Raw genomic sequence first — 23812 nt, forward strand, 5'->3', positions numbered from 1 at the left:
TATTTTAAAGAAATAATAACAGCAAGAATTTTAGAAGAATATAAGGAATTAAAAAAAAATCTGATGAAGTAGAATTTATGAAAATTTCCTAAACAAATATAAAATAAATGATTTGTTAAATGAACCATTAAAATATCTGATCTAAAATATTTTGTCTAAAAATCAAGTTTTTTAAAGCTCTGCTACTAGTATTATTAAGAATCTCTGCTTATTTTTTTAAGGTTTTCTATAATTTGTTGTACTTACTATAATTTTTTGCTCTTGAATTAAAACCGTTATATATTTTATTGAAACATAAAGCAAAAGTATGATCTTTAGTAAGAAATGATCGTTAGTAATGTAAAAAATGTTAATTGATCCGCAAGTATTTAAAAGTATATAAGAAAAATGTGTACAGATTCTTCTAAAAAATATATGTTTGTGTTCTCCTTGTGCTTTCATGTACTGTTTCTTAAGGTAAGAATAAAATCTATAACATTTTTCCTAAGAATTCATGAAAACTATATAAATCGTAGATAATTTTGTTTGATGTTTCTACGCGAGGAGTGGCTGCTATTACTGCTCAACAAAAACAAGAAATTTTAAAATTAAAGTCCGAACTTAGTCAAGCCTTAGAAAGTGACAACGAAAATGTTGCCGCTAAAGGTGTTATTGTACAACCCACCTGGACTCAGGGTGCCGATAATACTGATCCCAAAGAAACAGCCAAAGTAGAGGTTAATGCTGTAAATCGCCAAGAAGTAGAAGCTTTAAAAGCTGAAATTGGTTTGGCAGTAGCTAGGGATAACTATGCCACTGCAGGAGCTGCAAAAACACAAGATATAAAAGCGTTAGAATCTACTTTGGCAATGAAAGAGAAAGGCAAAGAGGCCTTACTAACCATGGTGGGTGGTGGCCACGAAAGTGAGACAGAGGAGCAAGTGGGCGCTGGAGCTGAGGAACAGGAATCTGATGCAAAGGCTCCTAATATTATTACAGCTAATATAGGTGATGATTCGGAAATAGATATACGCAAATTACAACGTTTGGTTGTATCCAAAAGACGCACCAAAGAGGTTTTGATACTCAAATATATAGAAGAAGATTTTTCTTTTGATTTGGGTCCTGAGGTCCATGAATGGGAACATATTATACATGCTGGCCAGGAGTATTTTATAGGACGTCGTCTTACCGATTTGTTAATTGTGCGCAAAGACACTGCTAAATATGAAAAAGCCATGGTAGTGGATGTGGGTCACCTTATATCGGATATAGAAACCTATACTTATTGGAATTTGGAACAACAGCAACAGGAAGGCGTTATACTTATAGCCACTGGCGATAAGGTGTTATGGTATCGCTCTAATAATGAAACCAAACAAATTGAGTTATACTGGGACTGGTTGGTGGGTAATACCATAACCGGCTTGACCTATTTTACCCTGGACTCTAAAGATTATTTAACTATTTCCTCTAATCAATCTTCTTTGGCCGGTCATTATGCTCTTAATATCTACCAATATAAATTACATACCAAAGAATTTTGGATTGTGCAACGTTTGCAATTGGACTTCAAAATAGATAAGGTAACATTTTTAAACACCGGGCGTGATGTTATTTTGGCCATACCCCAAAATAATACGGCCGAAATTTATACTTTTAATCCCCATGAGGCTGCCTTTTCACACATACGTTTTCAACTTAAAAGATCAGTGCCGGCGGAAGGTATTTTGACAATAGCCGGCTTTAAAATGGGAGGACGCAATTATTTGGCTTTGACGGGTTATCAGCCTCAGATTTTACTCTATCAACAGGGAGACTTTATATCTAAAACTATTTTGGGTCAAAATTTTGGTTTAGTGGAGTTATTTTTCCCCATACCAGTGCGAACCTATCGTGATGATCTTATTTTATTAGTGCAACATAGGGTGGACTTTAGCACCCATACTCTAACAGTAGTGGAGACCTTGATTTGGGATGGTGAGGCTTTTGAGACCAGTATTCCTGTACCCTGTCACTTGGGTGAGCATGTGGTATTTGGTGTCGGCTGCATGCTGGATATACAAAGAGATGAGGGTCTTAAGGGGGCCGCTTTACTAAGAAGTGGAGGTGATATTTCGGTTATAGTACCACGTTATAAAGCTGAATCAGGACTCTTTCGTTTTCACACGGAATTATTGGCCAAGAATTCAGAACTTTTAGATTTACAAGAAATCTTTGATTTCCTCAAAGACTGGGTCAAAGAACAAGATGAGTTGGTAGCTCAGGCTGAAGCTTTTCTAATCATATCCAATGAGGACTTACTAAATGCTCAACCAGATCTAACTTCTTTAGAAACTTTAAAAACCCCAGAATTTGTATTTAACGGTGAAGTGGCTGAGATATATGTAAATGATTATAAATGGTCGTCAGAAGATACTACTATGGACTTGGAAATGATTATACAAAGTGTAGAAGATTTGGATAGATCTTTAAATTCCGGCCGACAAAGAAGAAATCTGGATGAAGTGTTACATGAAGAATTAGATTTCGATGAGGTTTTCGTAGACGATTTACAAGTGGAAAATATTAATGGTCAAACATTTTTCATACAAAATGGTGATTTAAATTTTGACGGTGAAGTTAATATTGCAGAATTGGAAATTTTGGATCAGGAACAATTCAGAAATTACCAAAATCGGGATCTAGATGTTATAAGTGATGAAGATTTTGGCTTAGAAGGTGATATAGAATTCGGCTTTATAAATGGTGTTAAGTGGTCAGATATCAAAGACAATTTGGTGTTTAGAACTCAAAAACAAAACTTTGATGATTTGCAAGTTCAAGGAGTAAGTTTTTCTTTAAAGCCTTTTGAGCTTTTTAAATTAATCGACTTAATACTTTTTGCAGGAAGTTATAATTGAAACTACTTTAAATATTAGCACTTTAAATACTTTGGATTTCCCCGATGACTATATGTTGTCCAATGGTCCTTCCATTTCTATTGTTAGAGTTCCCAAACATTTCGCTGGAACTTTGTCGGCAACTGCGGTAGACACAAATGGTTTAATAAATGGCAAAAATCCTTTAGATGCCATTTCCTTAATGGATGCCCAAGTATGGCAGGGTATGCCCACTTTTAAACAGTTAGAAGTCAAGGAAATATTGGAGGTAAGACCCCTACTATTTCTCAATTGGGAATTAGATTAAACAACAATATCTTCCTGCAGCTACATGGTCAATTTCATGGTCGCAATGAAGACTCATTACCCCAAAATCCCACTTTACAGGAGTCTAACATAGTGGAAGCCAATTGTTATTTCAATGAGTTATGGGTTAATGGTCCTGTTATTTTAAAAGGCGAAATGGATGATCAGTCCTTGGGTGCACAACTTAAGGATATTTTAATTAAATCTCCCGATCCAGAGGAGGAGATTTTGGTACCTTCTGCGAAATCATTTGATATGGTTGTGTTTCCTATAGATTTTCAGTTGGAAAATAATACCATTAACCAAATAAAGGCTAATGATTTTGTTACCGTGCATACCACTCAAACTTTGGGCATAAACTCCTTGGAAGGTTATGTTTATTTCTACAATTTAACTCTTAACGGTTCATATGATGGTGTCAAAGTTGAAGAGGTTTTGAAGGAAGTCATACTTTTGGACCAACCAGTGGATTTATCTTCAATCGAACTAATATTTCCCGATGAATTAAAAGCCTCTAGTTCCATTTCTGTTTTAGATATACTTAATCAACAACCCATTAAAGATAATTTGCAAACGCTCCAGGAAGATTTAGTTATTACCTCGGCTCAGTTTGAGCATTTGTTAGCACAACAGGCAGACTTTTCCGCAGACATTTTGGGTTCGGGAAAATTAAACAATATCGAGTTGCATGATTTTGTTCAGGAAAAATCTTGGCATGAGCCACCCATAAGAGGCAATGTTTTCCTTAATGAATTGATTTTACAGCAGAGTTTACAAACTGATGAAATGCATGGTATTAAGTCTGAATATCTTATGGATTTCCTAAATCAAATAGATGATATGCCGGATATGGTATTAAATGGTCAAATACAGGTGGACCATATAAGCGTAACAGGAGATGTACAGCTCCACAAACTAAATGGTTTACTCTTCGATGAGGATATACAACTAACCACCATTAAATTGAATAAACCCAATTTTTTGTCCACTGAATTGACTTTCAAAAACCGTTTGGATTTGAGGGGACATCTAAAAGTAATAGGCGACTTTAGAGGTGATTATTTACCAGATATAATAGACGATATAGTCATAAGATCCAGCAATACAAGTATAGACATAAAAGCCCCCAAAAGTTTTCTCAAGCCTGTAAAAGTTTTGCATAATACGCAAGTAAAGGCTTTAAATGGTAACGACATCGAAAATATAGCTTGGAAATTGAAAGAAAATCGCTTCCAGGGTTCTGTAAAACTTAAAGGAAATTTAAGAGTACGTAAAGTAAATTTAAAAGGATATTTAAATAACCTCAACTGGCAAAAGATAGAAAATCTTGTATATTATGATAAAAATTTACAACATTTTGTTTTGAAAGATACTGTGGTGTTTCAAACCCCACAATTTTTGGAAGATCTTACGGTTTGGGGTGATTTGCAAGATGTACCAAATTTGGCGGACTTTTTCGAAAACCTAATTTTTAAAAATCAAAAATGTGTGCTAAAGGGTAAGAACACCTTTACTGGAAGAGTAACCATAGATCAGGGAGCTTTTATTACGGACCTAAATGGCCACGATTTGGATTATCTTTTTAATAATTTGGTTTACATACATGCAGCTGAACCTATAATCATACAAAGTCCGGTAAAATTTGAAGATTCCTTTAAAGCCAATAAAATACAAGTGAAAAACTCTTTGACAGTGAGAAATTTAAATGATTGCAATTTAAGGGACTGGTTAAATAATACCCTTCGAGTGGATCAGGATCAAAATATACCACGTAAGTTTCGCTATTCAAATTCGCTTAAGAGTTGGATTGATTTAAGTGTGTTACAGATTTCCTGCAATTCGCTTCGGGCAGTTTGGATGGTAATACTTTTTCAGTTCACTATCTCAAAGATATAGATCTCTCTAGAGTTATTACTCTTAATACACCCCAAATTTTTAATGAATCTGTTCACTTTTCGGAGGTGTTTTTAAGTGGCTTTATTTACACCAAAGGTCAGGTGAATAAGGTTGATTTAGAAGAGGAATTTAATAATACTCTAATGGTGAGTTTATGAAGAAATTTTCTTAAAAATTTTAGAACAAATTCTATATTTGTTTTTCAGACATCTGGTTATCAACACATGTCCACTCCCTTAACCATACAATCAGTAATAGTTTTAGGAGATCTTACCGTTCGTGGTTTAGTCAACAAAAATAAAGATCTACAAGATGTGGCCACTTTGCAGGAGGAAATTATCCTAGAATCTCCCCTATATTTTCAGTCCATTTATAGTCCACAAGTTATCCTAACAGATTTGGCTACCGGTATAGACTTTAATAAATGGTTTGACTCAGCTGTTAGATACCAAAACTCTAATCCTCAATATATTACTGGAAATTGGTCTACAAAATATTTAACTGTAAGAAATGGACCAAAAGATTTTCAATACATGATTAATGGGTTTGAACCTTGGCAATATTACTCTTACATCAGATCACCCAGAAGTGATGGACAGCCAGATTATGAAGAAGAGGAAATATGTGAACTATTGAAGGATATTCAACAATATATTAATAATAAAACGGTTAATATCAAATATTTGGAAGAAGATTTTAATATCAATTTGGATAAACCCTGGAAAAACATTAACGAAACTCTGCGTAAAATATTTCATATACAAAATAAGCAACAAAATTTATTGCTCATCAATTTCCAATGCACATCTTACATCTACAAATGGCGGCCACAGGAAAATCAATTTATCTTTAAGAGTTCCCTTAAAACGGGACCTATAAATGAAATTGAGGTAATACCCGTACTAAATAGCACCTCAAAACTAGAATTTATTACTACTATAGACACCACCGAAACGTTAAACTGTTCCTTAGATCCGGTAAATAAATGGAAAGTTTTAAATGATTCTGTAGTTTTTGATGCCAAATTGCCACAAGCTTCGGGTTTGCTATATAAAAACCCTGGCAAGAATTCTTCCTTGTGGTCTCTAGATAATGAGACCATTAAGGAATTGGATTTGTTACATTTTAATATCAAACAAAAATGGCAGTTACCCAACGTGGCGAACAAAACCCACTATAGATTTGTGCCCTTTAAAAATGAGCGAGAAATTTTATTGACCAATGGCGAACGTATGGTATTAATCAACAATAATTTGGATAAGAAATTTAAGAAATCTGCCTTTGATTCCCCACAACCTGTACTTTTGCAAACTTCATTCCCGGAGTTGGAATACAATACTACCGAATCTGTTTTAAAACCCAATACCTCTTTAACAAGATCATTCGTTTTTGCTGATTTTAAACAGGTGGTAGAACGTATTTTAATAGATCTGGGTCAACGTTTAAGTCAACAGGTTAATATAACCCAGTTAAGTATACCCGAATCAGATTTATTTGATGAACACTTAGTACCGGATTTCTTGGCCATTATGGAGGAATTGGAAAAACAAAATATTTATCCTGCTAATGTCATTAATATCACATTTGATAATATCACTTTACCGGAAAATCCTGCCCAAGTTTTGGCGGCTCGTGTTGTGCAAATTGCTTGGCCGGTGGTTGTGGAAATAGAGGAAATACATTCATATTTGAAAACCAATAAGACTCACGATCATCCTTTGTGTTCCTGTATAACCAAATCTTTGGGTATCCTTATTAATGATGTTTTAATATTGGCTAATGATCATAACAATACCCTGGAGGCTAAGGACTACACCTGGGAGTTAACGAAAGTTATAGAACGCATAAGAGTTTTCGAAAAGGATTTGGAAGACTTTGTTACAGCTTTGGAAAAACATAAAGATGATACAAGTATGACACCTGAAATTAAATATTCGGATAAGGAAACTCTTATGCAATCACCCACTAATCGAGAATTTAGAATATTTTCTCATGCCCAGGATGATTTAATGTTTATGGAAAATTCCCATTTGCCGGGTTATAAACAAGGAGAAATTTTATCGCTTCAAGTGGGTTCCCATTTAAACCCCCGCCATCTTTGGGCTGTTACCAATACAAAGATCTCTTTAACTGCTGTACAAAATCCTGGCATATATCTCTATTTAAAGGGTCTTCAAAGCCAACTATATCAAGTTATAACTGCCATTAAACCCCGCTCGTTACAACAATTACGAGTTAAACAAGAAACTTTACTTTTGTATATACAAGATTGCTGTCAGGTGCAAGTGTTAAGATATCGTGGTGCTCAAGGTTTTCAAAAGTTTGCTGAGATTTTGAGTAAGGAATATATACAACAAATACTTACTCTTTCAATACCTTCGGAAAATGCTGCAGCAAAACATTATCTTGTTTTATTATTGGAAAAACAAATAAAGTTTTATGAATTTATTATAGAAGGTCCTAATTTGGCAGCAGATTTTCCTTCTATTTCCTTCAATTGTTTGTAAATTTAGAAATTATTGTAATTTTGTTTTATAGAAAATAAATTTATTTATTTCACTTCGTTCATTAAACTTAAAAACTAATTTTGTGTTTGACTTTTATTTAGTTAACTCCATACTTATTTTTTTATATGTTGAGTCCAGATTTGAATTATTTGAAAACAAGGCCCGATTCAATACATTTGTTTTTGTTACTGTATCAAAGCATTATTATAGTAAAATTCGTTTTATATTTTTTTAGTTTGTTTTTTAATAATAAATAGTATAATTATCGAACTAATAATTGCAACAACAAAAAATAAAATTCCACTAGATTTCCAGGCAGTAGACCTTAGACGAAAAAATTTTCTTCGTTTAGCAAAGGACAACCGCTTAAATTAACTTAAAGAAGAAAAATTTGCTCAAATATTTACAAGTGCTTATCAATTAGTTAAGTTACTTAGTTAGTTGTCTAAAGTCTAAGGTATTTTGACAGGTAAAAATAGTCTAGGATCACCTATTTTCGGACTTAAACGTACTACCACTTGATCATCACCATCACCCACCTCAAGGAAGGAATTCCAATCGGCCAAGAAATAGAAACCATTTTTCTTTTTTGGTGGTGGTGGTGCTTCAGTTATGGGATTTGGACCAAAGGAATCTTCCAAATCGGCCAAGGAACCATTGCGTGACTCTTCAGTGGTGGAGGTAGTGGCAGCAGTGGTTGTAGCTGTTTCACTATTATTTGTATCACTGTCATCTAAATTCAAATTTAATTGAATTCTAGCGGATTCAGTGGTTGTGCTGGTGGTAGTGCTGCTTTCTGTATTTGAGGTAGTGCCCTCTGTAGGATTGGCACTTTGTCTTCTAGTTTTGATTGTATCATCAGCTGCTGTTTGTTGTTTCTTTAAATTTTCCAAATATTTAAGATCTGCTTGTCTTAGTAAAGCCTTATCATTGGGACTTAGGTTGAGATTTTTTAATTCTTGTAGATTTTTAATAAGTCTTTGCAATTCATCTACATTGGCCGTTAAGTCTGGCAAAGCGGGCTCTGGTGTTCCCTTTGTTTCTGGCAAGGCTACTTGTGCATTTACTTCACTGTAGGCGCCTTGTAAATCCCTGTTTTCAGACTGTGTTAAGGGCTTATCATCGGGCAAAGCCAATTGATAGTTAAACTCACTAAAATCTGTCATTAAATCGGAGTCTGAGTCCACACCCAGCATCATGTCCTCCTTAGTTTCCTGTACATTAACATCTTCTCGGCGGCGAAAACCTTTTGGACCCTCAGTAGAAACTCCTATTCTATTGGCTGCTCTTTTAATGGCTGCCTCTATGATCTTGGTGGCACTAAAAACCGGCAATTCCACTGAGCTTTCTGTGGTAGTTTTGGGTGGTCTGGGTGTTAAGGACTTCATGGTGGTCAAAGAGAAAACCGCTGTTCTTTCACTTAGTTCCTCTTCTTCCGAGGAGGCGGTGGTGGGTGTAAACACCACGCTGCTCTCCGTTTGGGTTGCTATATTTGGTTTATTTTCATTATTCGACAAACCAAATCTTTGCAGATATTCCTCTAAACCAGCCGCTTCTTTCTTGTTCGATTTTGTTGTTTCTGCTGGAGGAGGGAATTTCTTAAAGCCAGTATAACCATTATCATTTTGAGTGAATTTTGTTTCTAATTGTTGTGTTAATTCTTTGGGCAGAGACACTCCAAGTTTTTTCAATTCCTGGGCATTATTTAGCAATTTTTGTATTTCCTCTAAATCACCATTGGACTTAACTGTCTGTTTGACTTCTTTGGGACTCTTGGTGGCCACAAATCTGGGTGGTTCTTTAGTGACAGTTTTGTATATCATGGGAGGTTGCAGATTTCTATATGCCTCTCCAGCTCCTGAAGATTCTGGATAAACTAAATCCTTTAATTCTTCCGAAGAAGTTACATCTTTAGTTTTACTATTACTGGTAATAGGTTTCTCTGTGGTCTTTTTATAAGCTGGCAAATCCAAATTTAAATCCTCAGTTTGGGAATTTTTCATTAATATATCCTCCACTTCTTGGTAGTTATTAACCTTAGTGGGATAAACGATATGGGCTCCATTGATATTTTGCACATTTTGGGTTCTTTGTGAGGCGGCTGTATCTAGATTTGGCGCCTTGGTTGTTTCATGATTATAACTATTTTTGGGATTAGCAGTGGGCACATTAATTCGTACTCTCTCTAGTTCCTGTACCTTACTCAATAATTTTTGCAATTGAACAAAATCGTTAGGATCAACCTCCTGCAAACTGCTGCCAGAACCGGTATCATTGGTAATGTCTATAATACGCTGAGCAAAGTTTTGAGCCTTGCGTGTGGCGGTTTCCAATTGTTGCTCTTGATAGGCCTTTACAGCAGTGGCTTTGGTGGATATTTCTATGTCACTGTGTGTTAACTTTTCAACATCTTCCACTTGTTTGTATAATGTTCTTAAATTGGCAAAATCATTTATGGGTAAACGATAATCGGGTTGTTTTTCGGTTGTAGCCTTAACATTGCGTGTGGTGAAGCCCATATAAGGAGACAAGGGAGTTTCAGTAGGTTTTGGTTTCTCTAGTTCCTTCTGTTGGGAATTCAAACGTTCCAATTGTTGAACACGATTTAGGAGTGCCTGTAATTCACTATTTTCCGTAGTTAGCTTCTTAGGTCTAGTTTCGTAATCAAAACTGGAATATTGTGGTATTACTGGAGGTTTAGGAGTTGCAGTAGTTGTTGTGGTTGTTGTAGTGGTAGTTGAAGTTGTGGTTGGGCTAGGTGTAGTAGTGGCTCTAGAGGTGGCCTTTTCCAATTCCGCAAGATATCTTTGTAATTGTATTAAATCGTTGACAGAAGTGGTGGGTTTTTTCGTAGTACTAGTGGTGGTCGTGGAGGTGGTAGTTGTAGTGCTGGTTGTAGTAGGTTTGGCCTTCGCTGTTTGTTGCTGTTGTCTGGCCTTGGCTTGTTCGAACAGTTTCTCCAATTCGCTGTCATCGGTTAAAAGTTTTCTTAACTGCCAAAAATCGGTAGGTCCTAGTTGTCCCTGTACATTGAGTGGTCTTTTGGTGGTGGTAGAAGTTGAAGTAGTTGTTTTGGCATTATTTCTTTCATAAACCTGTAATTGCTGTAAAACCTTTTGCAATTGTTCCAAATCGGGAGTAGTAGAACCTGACTGGGCCTGCTGCTGGAATAATAACAATTGCTGTTGGGGCGTCAACGCTTGCATGGCATTAAAACGATTGGTAAGCACGGAAGCTGTTAAAGGTGCTGGCGTTTCTACGGCCACATTTCTGGAGGCAGCTGTATTTACTCCTTTATTTGAGGAAACTGTGGTTTTCAAAGCTTTTTCGGGATTAATTTTCAATTTTTCCAGTTCTTGTAAGTTTTCCAATAGCTTGGAAAGTTCATCGGCTTGTGGTGACTCAGTTTGGTGGTTACCTAGATTGGCGAAATTGATATCAATATTGGGGTCTATTCGTCTTCTAGGCTTTTTAGGCTCTACTAGCATGGGCTCACCATTAGTTATTAAAGATGCTGAAGAAGTGGTGGGTGGTGCCGCAGTAGTGGTAGTCGTTGTTGTTGTGGTAGTAGTACTGGTGGTTGTTGGCTTCGGAGTGGTGGCCATGGCAGCTGGATTTACATTGAGTCTTTCTAGTTCTTTAAGGTTTTCCAATAATTTCTCCAACTCCGGGTTACCTAAACTAGGAGCTCCTTTCTTGGCTTTAACGTGACTGGAGGGTACTTTAGCAGTAGCTATTTCACTTTCTTGCGTTAAAGGCTCCAAACTATTTTGTGTGGAAGAGGCCTCTGATTTCTTATAGGCTTTACGTTTTCTACCTCCAACTATGCCAAATCGGGTTAAATAGCCCTCCACTTCAGGTTTAACACGTATTTCCTCGCCTATATTCAAAGGCTTAAACATGGAATAGGCATCCGGTCGAATTTGGGGACCCAAACCCTTTAAATCAGCCACACTTACTACGGAAGGTTTGGGAGCACTTTCTGCTGCATAGAAATCTTCCATACCCACACGACTTCTAGTTTGTGTGGTGCCCATTACTATGCCCAAACTTTCCAAAACATCCGCAACCGGTTTGGTAGTGGAACGTAAGGAATGATGTTTCTTTTTCTCCGTGCCCACCTTAAGAAACTCAGCGTTTTTAGCACTATAATGACTGCTGAAACGCTGAGGTTTTTGATTTAATTCATAAATCGGGGGTAAATCGCTAGTTATGGGTTTAAAGGGTACATAGTTGGGCTCACTTACTGCTGGAGTCATGCGATATAAAACCGAAGGAGGATTGGGGGGATGATAAGTTGTAGGATTCAAAGGCATTGTCCGCGACTTAACCGGAAATGAGGGTTTATAGGTGGTAGCATCCATTTGACCCACTATCTTGGGCACAATTTTTCCCTCATTATTCATAGAGGGGGTAAGAAATTGTATGGGCTGGTGTGAGCTATAGGAATCCACCACTTTGGTGACAGGGGGACGTGTAAAAAGTTCCTAAAAACAGTTTTCTTTTACAGTGGTTTTATTTAAAGTTTATGTTAGAACTTACCTGCAGATTCTCCTCGGTATTGTTATCGGTATTATAGGGCAAGACCAACATTAAGGCTCTCATGCTATCGGCTCTTACTTTATCGCCAGCCTTAACACTTTTCTCATATTCCTCTCGTGTAACTTTCTCATACAGTTCCTCAATTTCACCTCTGTAAAAACAATTAATTGTTCAGAAAAATGTTTTATTTTTATAAATTTCCATTACCTGGTCAATCTGGGTAGTGAGGGATCCTGATTCAAAATCTTTTGCACTTCATGTATGGTTTCCTCTAAGGCGGGCGGTTGAAAGTACATTTTATCCAAATTTTGTATTAAATTTCCCTGTAAACTTTGTGGCACTGTGGGTAGTGAAGTGGCCAACCAGGGCATCACAACAAGGAGGCATAATGTTAAACTTATGTCTAGAGGTGGCACTAATTTGGGAGGATAATGCATGATAACTATAAGAGAAAGATAAGGAAGTGAATGTTATTGATTGTAGTCAAAATGTCATGAATATTTCCAGGGGAGGAACTTAATAGTTGTGTTAAAGAAATAAAAATTGTGATTAAGAAATTATTAGTTGGGAGAAAAAGTTTGTTACTTAATTGTAAAGCAAAATTTAAATGAAAGTAAACTTTTACTTAACTAAAGAGTTAACTATTTTATAACATTATTTGTTAGGGGTAAAAACAATTTCCTATACTTTCAAAATCTTCATTTCTTTAAAATTTATTGATTTTAAAATAAACTTGTTTATATGTTATCATGATACTACTTTTTCTCTTACCCAATATGGTAGAGTGTGTGTACGATTTCTTATAAAACTATTCAACTGGTTTAACATGTACTCATTAAATGTTCATCATAAATAAATCAGACAGAGAAGATGAAAAAAAAAATACTTAATTTAACAAATTTCTAAGGATGATATTTTTGCAGTTTCGTTTTTTATCCAAGAAAAAAATAACTAGTTGCAAAGAGTTTTAACAAATTGTGAATTTTTTGAGGCATTTTTTTAAAATTATTTATTACCTTAAAATAACTGGTTGATATATTTTATTTAAGCAATTTTTATGATTTTTACAATTACGTTTTATTGTTATTTTACATAAAATTACATAATTTCTTTACAAATTAAAAAACCAAACACATTTTGAACCCGCTGTCCTCGTTTTTAAAAACTCTTCAACTTTTAATGGGCTGTTGGTTTAAAGTTTAAACACAAAAAATTCTTTAAATATAATGTTTATACTAGTTTTGCAATTAGTTGTTTTTTTATATTTAAAGTGATTGTTAGATTCTTTATTTTTTTCTTCTTTCAAATCAAACTAATATCATTTTATATTTAAGTTGTTTGAACAACATATTGCTGCTTTTTAAGCATGTCAAGGTGTAATTTATTAAAAAAAAAAAAATATTTAATTTTTTATTTTATATTTTTTGTTCATTATTAATAAACTAAATACATAGATATGTTAATTACAAATTGTTGTTAGTCTTTGATCGGTGGTGTTAAAGTTATTTGTTTATTGCTAAATTTTTTTCTTGAATTGATCAGCAATTTTATGCAAGCTTTTGCATGCTTGAACATGAATATGTAAACTATTTAAATGTAATATTTGGCAGAAGGCAATATTTTAATTACAAGATTAAACAATTTTAGTTGAATTATAAGCAATTCTAGTTACAAATATAGACTAGACAAGACTATAGACTAGATAAGACTATAGACTAAACAAGACTATAGACTAGACAAGACTATAGACTAGACAAGACTACAGACAAGACTACAGACTAGACTATAGACAAGACTATAGACTAGACTACAGACTAGACTACAGACTAGACTATAGACTAGACTATAGACTAGACTATAAACTAGACTATACTAGACTAGACTATAAACTAGACTATACTAGACTAGACTATACTAGACTATAGACTAGACTTTAGACTAGACTATACTATAGACTAGACTATAGACTAGACTATAGACTAGACTATAGACTAGACTATAGACTAGACTATAGACTAGACTATAGACTAGACTATAGACTAGACTATAGACTAGACTATAGACTAGACTATAGACAAGACTATAGACTAGACTATATACTAGACTATAGACTAGACTAGACTATAGACTAGACTAGACTAGACTAGACTATAGACTAGACTAGACTATAGACTAGACTAGACTAGACTATAGACTAGACTATAGACTAGACTATAGACTAGACTATAGACTAGACCATAGACTAGACTATAGACTAGACTATAGACTAGAATATAGACTAGACTATAGACTAGACTATAGACTAGACTATAGACTAGACTATAGACTAGACTATAGACTAGACTATAGACTAGACCATAGACTAGACTATAGACTAGACTATAGACTAGAATATAGTCTAGTCTATAGTCTAGTCTATAGACTAGGCTATAGACTAGACTATGGATTAAACTATTCACTGTAGGCTAGACTATATAATAGACTATTGACTAGATTATTAACTGGACTATGAGGACTAGTGTGTATTCACATCACAACTAAATAGAAGCGAAACTATAAAATAGATAATAGCCTAGAAAATAAACTATAATACAAACTACAGATCAGATTATAATATAGACTATATAAGTAATTTTACAAAATTAAAACAAAAGCAACATTTCACAAATAAATTTTTTTAATATCATTTATTTTTCTTAAAAAGTATTTTATAAAAATTTAAAAAAACATATTTTTTTTAACAAATTATTTTCCCCAAAAAATTAGTTTTCAATTACCTCCCCAAATTTTTTGTCAAACAACTAAATAGAACTGAAAGTTGTCAAAAAAAATTTAAATTTTTCGCAGACAAAAAACAAAAGACTTAGGAAACAAACTTTCATCACTAAATTAAATAACTTACAGGTAAAGAGACTATTTATTTTAAACTAAAATTATATTTTAAATTAAAATTAAAACAAAAGCAACTTAATGTCGATTAATTGTATGCTTAATGTCTTGACTTTAACGCCGCAATTATGTTATTAAGTATTTTTATTATTTTCATAAAGCTGTTTGTTATAAACAAGACAAAAAATCCCAAACTAAACAAAAACATTGTAAACATTATAAATAATTATAAGACAACAAAAAAAACGAAGCCACACAAAATTCATCTACATAAAGTTTGCTAAAAAAAACTTAAACAAAAAACAGTGAAGTTTTTCTGTGGTAGCGGTAGCAACACGAACATAGAAAGAAGAAAAAAATTACGTCAACAAACATGTTTATTATTGCAGTTTTAAAAAAATTTACACGCAATATTATGTAGTATTTGGTATGTTAAGAAAAATAACACAAATACATATATAGAAAGAAAAAAATCCAAAGTATAAGTTAAATGTAATGGAATTGTGTTTGAAATTTTTGTCGCTTTTTCATTAAACACTGCACTTTAGCTAGAGCACACATAGGAAAAATTAAACACAATAAAAGCGTAAAACTGCAAAAAAAAAATCAATAAATTTAACAGAAATTGTTTAAATTTTAATGCACCATTGTATTCAAAATTTTAAAAGCTGAAATTTAGTTTTAGAGATTATTTGAGAACTCTCAATGTAACTACTCTACTGATTACAGAAAGACAGTAAAGTAGATATTGCCATTGTACTAGATTACCAGGAATGTGTGAAGTAATGTTATGAATCTTTAAATAATAGCTTAGATACTGAGTTAATATATAGTTTTTTAATTTTCGCTCTGTCGTCGTTATTGTATTTTTGCTGCATTTTTATAGCACGTGTTAAAATGCGCTGCTGCTTTTAAAAGGAGAAAATAAAGTAAATTCAATTTAAAGAAAATTTTTTGTTTTGTCGAAGCAAGTAATTTGTGTAAAAAATTGTAAAATTATAAATGAAGAAGCTTTAAGTAATAAATATATAAAATTAGTAAATGAAAATTTTAATATATTAATCAAGATTATTGTGAAATAAGGAAGTTTTGTTTACAGATTGCAAAAATAATTAAATTAATAATTTTCAAGTAATTGATGGCAAAAACAATGTATAACATTTATTTATAGCAAAATTTATAATTAAATGTAATTTTCTGTAGACAAATTTAAAACGTGCTGACAATAATAGATTTAAAGATAAATCTGTTATTTCGTAATGTTTTTTTTTTTTACCAGAATGTGTATTATATAGAGCACAGACAGTGTGGTAAAATTACAAAATTTTTATTTCGGACACAATGTTATTTAGCAAATGCTTAATTATCCGGTAAAAACGTGCATTACTAAGTAATGATTTAAAAAATTATTTAATTTAAAGCATTTGTTTATACTCATTAAGTTGTAGAGAGTAAAACTCTCTATAATTTAACTTATTCTTAACTAAACTAGATTTGCTAAGTTTGGTAAACTTCAAACTTAGAATAACTTGCCAATACAATTAAGTTCTGTCCGTCCTTCCTTGAAATCAAAATTTTTTCCTTAAATTTTTTAACTTCTTAACTTATTGCATCATTAATTGGTTAAACCCTAAAACTAATTTACTTTAAAATTTTTATAATTATGCAATTTTTTTATTATCATTTTTATGTGATCGTAATTTTTCCATTTTATTATTTAAACACATTTAAATAACTTAAGAAACCAAAAAAGAAAAAAAAATGTGTTCACACTTGTTGAAATTTTGTCGCACTTTTGCTTATTGTTGTCATCATATTGTTATTGTTTTCTTAAACAATTTTTTAAATAAAACTTAAGTTAATGGTTTATTTTTTGTCAAGCGACCTTACACACCATAAACGTTATAACTAAAAAAAAATAAAATAATGATGAATGTTTATTCACAGAGAAACTTTTAAGAGTGTTTTACGGAACTCAATTTACAAATAAATAAATTCATGTTTTATGATGTTTAAAGAAAATGACACCAAAATAATGTTATAGTCTTGCTTAAGACGAACTTAAAAATGGTTAAAATTAAATAATCTAAGCAATTAAGTGAAGTAATTGTTTAAAAGGAATTTAGCAAATAAGGGTGACACTAGAGATCAGTCTTATGAAAACAGACTGTTTGTTAAGACAAAACAAAGTGTAGTAATGTAATTTTATTACAAATGTTAGTTACAAAATTTGGCAGAAAAAATTAGTTTTTTCGATGTCTAAAGAAAAATGAGTCGATTTGCTATAGTCGTGATCTTGTGAAATTTATAGAAATTGTCTCGTTTAAGTTAAATTACAACAAATCGAAAAGAGACAAGCTCTATCGATCGAAATTTAAGAAGAATGTAAATGAAAATTACGATCGAAAGGATCGATCGAAACCTATAGTTTGTGATCGTGTGAAATTTATCGAAAATTTCTTGCTTAAGTAGAAAACTTTTGATAGTTTACAACAAATTGGAAAGAGACAAGTTATATCATTCGATATTGATCGAAATCTGAATAGAATGTAAATGAAAATTTCGATCGAAAAGATCTTTTATTTCAATCGATAGTTTTAAACAAATCAAAAATAGACGAATTATATCGCTATCGATAGAAATTTGAGGAGAATATCATTGAAAATTACGATCGATAGGATCTTTTGTTATATTCAATATCGTTCGAAATTTCTATTTAGTTGTATAGTTTGTGATCATGTGAAATTTATCGAAATTGTCTCTGTTAAGTTTAATATATTTTACAATAAATCGAAAAGAGACAAGTTATAGCACTATCGATCGTTCGATCGAAATCACTTTTTAATGTGAAGTTTTCTTTCTAAAGTAGAAAGCTTTTGATAGTTTACATCAAATTGAAAAGAGAAGAGTTATAGTATTCGATATCGATTGAAATCTGAAGAAAATTTTTACCAAAGGATCATTATTGATCGAAATCTCGACCGTTTGTAATAATGTGATATTTATGGAAAATTTTTTGCTTTAGTAGAAAGGTTTTGATAGTTTACATCAAATTGGAAAGTGCCGAGTTATAGCATTCGATATTGACCGAAATCTGAAGAGAATATAAATACCAACAGAATCTTTTCAATCGAATTCTCTATTTAATTCTCTCTTTCGCTTTCTTGTACATTAAATATCAAAAGAATTAAAATTTTAATCGAGACCATGATTTGAAAGCTGCAAAGATCTCTCAAAGATAACGAATTACTCTCCAGATAGGAAATGCTAGGACATTCGAAAATTGTCGAAATCTTTTATCCATTCCATCGACATTTTGATCGAAAGTCTTAAAAACTAAATTAATACAATACTTTAAACACTAGTTTATATTATTCGACCCTCTACTCATTCTACATCAAAGAACCATCTTCAAATTTAACAACTATTCCAACTCTCTAGTCTTTTGTTTAATTATCTAAAATGTAAATTATAAAAGTACTCATAAATAATCCAGATCAAAACGAAAACTTCTATTATTCTTTTCCTAATGCATTTCCAAATTCTATATAAATCAATAAAAAACTGTTAAGAAAAAAACATAAAATTACGTTTCAATAGAAAATCTTGTACAACGTTATAAAAGTGTTAAGAAAACAATTTTAAAATTTTTATTATTTAATGAATTTACTGTTATATGGCTGTACCTTCTGTGATCTTTTCTTTAAACTACATTTTCTATAGAATCTTATTCAATTTTTAAAACATGTAATAGAATTAAATAATGGGGTTTAATAAACCTTTATTACCTTAAGAGAAAATAGCTTTTCATATTACCCTCCTAAGAAGAAAGAGAGAATTAAGAAAATTTTGATCTTTCGTTTCTTAATTTTCTTAAAATTTTTACACTGCATTTTCTAAACAATATTTTTTTATTTCCAACAATTTTGTCATAAAATTCTAGAATTAAATTTTGAACTATTTAAGAGATTTTTCTGTTGGATTCTCTGATCTTTTCTCTTTTTTTAATTTTCTTTTAGTTGTCTTCTCTTTTCGTTACTCTTATTTTTGTTTATTAATCTATTTCACACAGAACAAGTTTTTTTTCTTAATTTTATTAAATTTATTTTGTTTAAAAAAAGACATGTTATGCTTGACCTTAGACAACTTTTAGAGGCCTTAATAATCTCATATCGGAGATTAAAAGAAATCATCAAAAAATCCACATATATTTTTTTATTGACAACCATTATTATGTTTTGGACTTTTAACTGCTGACGGTTTGTGAATGAAAATCGTTTAAAAAATTTTAACAAAACAAAACTTGTACATAAAAGCCTTTGTTAGCAACAATTATTAAAAAACGTAATGGTTTTCAACAACTCAGTTAATTAATGTTCAAAAAATATAAAAAAAATAATTAAAAAGGCAGCTTTAATCACAGTTGTTATCATATCAAACTAAAATCGAACTTATTTCATAACATATAAAAGATTTTGTTCTTGTAATTTTTATTCTTTTTCATCTGCAACTTTTTTCTCTTTAGGATCTTCCTTTGTTTTCTTTGCCTCCCGTTTAACATCCTTCTTTTCTATAATAACATGTCTCACCAACATATCCTGATAGGGTATCAATACCTCTACCTTTTTCTCATAAAACCCTCCATACATTTCATTAATATCTCTTAAACGATCAAAAGGTCTGCGCCCTTTAAATGTAGTATATATGGAATAAATAATTCTAACCATTTCCTTAAATTCTGCCAAATCCAAATAATCACGATCTCTCTGTGCCAAACAAAGATAGGTCACTCGAGGCATATGCATATGACGACAAACCTCACAAATTGCTCTGAAGAATCCCACCAAAAATGTTTTATCTGTTTGTAATTCTTCGCATACATGAAAAGAAAATAAGTGCAAACTATCGCCTCCCGGATTTTGAGGATGTCTTATGGTCTGCTGCAGTAAACACCAGCGTATCAAATCACACAACTCCCTAAAACGTTCATTTTCTATTAGTAATTGTAAAGCCATCCAGGAGCGCCATTTTTGTGTCATACACATAAGTAAAGCCACTCCCTTAATTTCTTTATTTCTTAAATCCATTACCAAAATACTACTTTCATTTTCCAGAATATGTTTGACAATCTTTAGGAATTCTTTTTCTATATCTGGTTCTTGCTGGATCTTTAATACATGAAATAGTCTATGATTATAGAAATATTTAAGCAAATATTGCTGGACTTGTTGGTGTAACTTCTCATGGACATCTAAAATTTTGTAGTCACCATAATCAAACCAATTTATTTGGTTTTCCATGGGTTTTTTTAGAAACACAAAGAATTTGAAACAAATGATATTTGAAATAAATTGACAATGACAAGGAGAAATAGAAATATAACCAGCAAACATATTTAATAAATATCTAGCATTTCTTATTTGCTAAAATGGTTAACTGCACTTTTTATGCAGTTGTCACAGTTGAGAACAATTCTCTACACAGTTTGTGCTAAATGTTTTATAGACTTAAACTATTGGGCCATCGATGCTTCCATATTAAACAATTCTCTTAATGTTTTATGGACTTAAACTATTTGGCCATTTATTCTTCCATATTAAACAATTCTGACTTTAGTAAGAGATTTTTATTTTAATTTATACTCTATGTTTAATGAAGTTTGTCTTAGCCCAAAAATGCATAAATCTAATTATGCTTACTTATATGGACTTAATCTCTTTGTTTACTGAGTTGTCATATTTAAAGACAATTTCTTATTTTCTATAACGCATATTAACTAGGGCCTAACAAGAAATAGCTTTTTAAAACCTTATCATTACAAATTGCTATTTCATTTAAAATACTTTCTTTCTGGTCAATATAATTGATAATTAGAGTTTTATTTTAACGGTTAACTAAACCATTTTAGCAGTCAAGCATAACAACTTGAAATATCATTTCATATTTATAAAGATTGCGACAATTTTTTTTTGTTATAACTTTTATTATTGAAAAAATTAAAACAACAAAAATTTCGCAGCTTAATTATTTGATTCATATACAAATTAGAAAATTTGTCAATGGTTTAATAATAATATTAATAATTTATTAAATGTGTTTTGTTTATGTCATTTGTTTTCTTTTGTGTTTAAAATAATTGTTGAGTTACAAATTTATTGGAAAACAAAAGTTTTTTTTTTAATAAAAAGTTTTTACCTATAATTTGAATTAATAAATGCAAAATTGTTTTTTAACTTATTCACAACTAAAATTTAAATATTTTTTAAGTTTTAATCCATAACTTAATTGTAATTATATGTATTTCAAAGGGGTTTTAATGATAATAAAGGCTTAGTTAGCTAAATTTATTAACAACATGAAAGTATTTGTAAATTTTACTTTATAATTTAAAATAATATGTATATTTATTTATAAATCTATCTATCTATCTATCTATCTATCTATCTATCTATCTATCTATCTATCTATCTATCTAACTATCTATATCTATCTATCTATCTATCTATCTATCTATCTATCTATCTATCTATCTATCTATCTATCTATCTATCTATCTATCTATCTATCTATCTATCTATCTATCTATCTATCTATGTATCTATCTATCTATCTATCTATCTATCTATCTATCTATCTATCTATCTATCTATCTATCTATCTATCTATCTATCTATCTATCTATCTATCTATCTATATCTATCTATCTATCTATCTATCTATCTATCTATCTATCTATCTATCTATCTATCTATCTATCTATCTATCTATCTATCTATCTATCTATCTATCTATCTATCTGTCTATCTAAAAAACTTAAATTTGAAATGCATTTATAATTAAGCATTTAAAGTTTTTTGATTGCTTTTGTATGCATTTCCTTTGTTAGGATCATAAGTCAAATCTCAAGCTTTCAATTTAAATCTCGTTATTTTACTTTTTTTGTCATATGAAAAAAAATGCGTATGTTTTCAATATCCTATGATTATGTGAACATATTTTAGTATAAAAAAACTTGTATGTTTTTATGTTAATATTTCTTTAAGTGATTGATTATTTTTTGCAATTTTTTATATAATATTCAGTTACTCGATTTCAATAATTCCCAGACACTTAAAATCACACTTTTTTAGGTTTTTGTTTTTTTGTTTCAGTTTTAACCACTTTTTGTTAATAATTAGTTTTAATCAATATTTTTTTTTTGTGTTTTTTATAATTGAAAAAATGTTTTTGTTATTAAATACTCGCTTGTAACTTTAATCTTTCAATTGTTTTCAAACTCATTTAGCTTCACTGTTGGATTTCGCAAGATCTACAACGGTAGTTATTTGTTAGTGGAATGTTTATATTATTAATCGTTTTTTACCAAGTTTGTTGTTTAAAACACCTGTATAAAATAGCTGTCACTTTTCAAAGAAAGAAATAAAAAAAAAAAACTCCAATGAGACGCCATTCAATATTGATGATGATGATCATCAAGAGTCTGTCTTGCTGTCTTGTTTAAACGAGTTGTTGCAGATCTTTTTTACATTTTCCGTTAGCTGGTGATAACAATTTTCAAAATGAAATTGTTTTTTAATCTGGTTTACCACTTTACAACTTACTTTTTATGCGGATTTCCTTAAAAAATAACATGTTTTCAAAATAAGACAGAAAAAAATAACAGTTTTGCAAAAACACACACACACACACACTCTAGAGTTGAATTATACTTGGAAAATTCTTGACTTTTTTGCTGCAATGTTTTGAAAACTATTGAGACAGACAGTAAAAATTGCCAGAGTCTTAATCTAAAATCCAGTTCCAAGTTTTAAATGGTCTGTTTTAGTTGGGGATTTGTTTATGGGTGTTGTTGGGTGAATGTTGTTTTTATTATTTTTTTATTTTTGTAAATGACTTGTTTTTAATTTCTGTTGCGCTGGTTGCGTGGTCAGTTTTTTTTTTTTTTGTCTTTCTTTCAAATCACCAAAATTGTAAATATTTTAAAATTAAATACATTCCGAAGTTACAATTACATATAAGGATATGATTCATTAAAGCAAATATGGTTTTTCTGTCTCTGCAACTTTAAGTTGAAAAAATTTCTTCTGAATTTAAACCGCAAAATTGAAAATTTTGTGTAACTTTTATTTTTCATTTTATGAAACTGTTACAAATATGACTTATATGGTTATATTTGTTAATTGATTATTGATGTTTATTTAATTTCATTTTTAGTTTTCGTTTTTTTTTAAATGACATATTTTTACTTTCACCTACTTTTCATTATTTTTGTAAACAATTTAAATAAACAAAAAATCTTCTTATTTGTATAAGTTAACACCTTTTTTGTTAATATTTTTTTAAAACACTTTATTGTTTTATTTAATTTTTAATAACAAACTTTTTCTCATAATTTCTTTTTCTTTAAAAATTTCTTTGTTATTTATTTTTAATTCATAAAAAATTTACCATTTATTTTTTGCCTTAACACGTTTTGTTTATAATTTCATTCAATATTTTTATTCAAACTTTTCGAATTTGGTATTATTGGCAACTTTTCAAAATTTGTATATTTTTTTTGTAATTTTAAACTTTCAACCGTTTTTTATCTGTTACAAACGTTTTTTTCTTGAAGCGCTTTTTAAATTTAAACAACTTTACTTGTTCGCAGTTACAACTCAACTGTTGTTAACAAACTTTATTAAAGAGTTAACTAAGCCTGGTTGAAACACTCGCTAAATTTATGCTCTTAAACATATTTTTCTCTTTCCTAAGCAAGCTGAAAGAGCATTATCTGTTTGTTATTTATTTACAATTTATTTGTGAATTTTA

The 23812-nt window shown here is 31.0% G+C and overlaps 4 protein-coding genes across 5 annotated transcripts in view; 2 read left to right on the plus strand and 2 right to left on the minus strand.

Moving 5' to 3' along the window:
* LOC111691053 (ESF1 homolog) overlaps nucleotides 1-23812 on the plus strand; it is a 124507-nt gene that overhangs the window by 100161 nt on the left and 534 nt on the right. The window lies entirely within an intron of this gene.
* LOC111691056 lies at nucleotides 338-7633 on the plus strand. Its single transcript, XM_023453678.2, has 6 exons — nucleotides 338-456; nucleotides 516-2807; nucleotides 2869-3129; nucleotides 3189-4938; nucleotides 4995-5209; nucleotides 5270-7633. The coding sequence occupies exons 1-6, from the start codon at nucleotides 388-390 to the stop codon at nucleotides 7568-7570; spliced, it is 6888 nt and encodes a 2295-aa protein (XP_023309446.2). The 5' UTR covers nucleotides 338-387; the 3' UTR covers nucleotides 7571-7633.
* Nucleotides 7614-23653, minus strand: LOC111691037 (mucin-5AC). 2 transcript variants are annotated; one of them, XM_046945886.1, is made up of 5 exons: nucleotides 23450-23653; nucleotides 12320-12554; nucleotides 12113-12263; nucleotides 11067-12057; nucleotides 7614-10988 (listed from the first exon to the last, which is right to left on the minus strand). In XM_046945886.1, the coding sequence occupies exons 2-5, from the start codon at nucleotides 12547-12549 to the stop codon at nucleotides 8023-8025; spliced, it is 4338 nt and encodes a 1445-aa protein (XP_046801842.1). In that variant the 5' UTR covers nucleotides 12550-12554; nucleotides 23450-23653; the 3' UTR covers nucleotides 7614-8022. The 2 variants fall into 2 exon arrangements, with proteins under 2 accessions (XP_046801842.1, XP_023309426.2); XM_023453658.2 differs by having other exon boundaries at nucleotides 7614-12057.
* On the minus strand, nucleotides 19202-20928 carry LOC111691076. The gene has a single exon (XM_046945887.1). It carries the CDS (start codon nucleotides 20392-20394, stop codon nucleotides 19492-19494), a length of 903 nt encoding a protein of 300 aa, XP_046801843.1. The 5' UTR covers nucleotides 20395-20928; the 3' UTR covers nucleotides 19202-19491.

This window comes from Lucilia cuprina, chromosome 3 (assembly GCF_022045245.1).
Source record: "Lucilia cuprina isolate Lc7/37 chromosome 3, ASM2204524v1, whole genome shotgun sequence".
Lineage (NCBI taxonomy): Eukaryota > Metazoa > Arthropoda > Insecta > Diptera > Calliphoridae > Lucilia > Lucilia cuprina.

Excerpts from the sequence above, each read along its gene's own strand:
- LOC111691056 (XM_023453678.2), top strand. The coding sequence starts at position 388 with ATGTGTACAGATTCTTCTAAAAAATATATGTTTGTGTTCTCCTTGTGC. Across the intron at positions 3,130-3,188 it reads AAGTCAAGGAAATATTGGAG|CTACATGGTCAATTTCATGG; the intron begins GTAAGACCCCTA and ends ATCTTCCTGCAG. Across the intron at positions 4,939-4,994 it reads TCAGGATCAAAATATACCAC|ATTTCCTGCAATTCGCTTCG; the intron begins GTAAGTTTCGCT and ends AGTGTGTTACAG.
- LOC111691037 (XM_023453658.2), bottom strand. The coding sequence starts at position 12,549 with ATGCATTATCCTCCCAAATTAGTGCCACCTCTAGACATAAGTTTAACA. Across the intron at positions 12,264-12,319 it reads TCACTACCCAGATTGACCAG|AGGTGAAATTGAGGAACTGT; the intron begins GTAATGGAAATT and ends TTGTTTTTACAG. Across the intron at positions 12,058-12,112 it reads ATACCGAGGAGAATCTGCAG|GAACTTTTTACACGTCCCCC; the intron begins GTAAGTTCTAAC and ends AACTGTTTTTAG.
- LOC111691076 (XM_046945887.1), bottom strand. The coding sequence starts at position 20,394 with ATGTTTGCTGGTTATATTTCTATTTCTCCTTGTCATTGTCAATTTATT.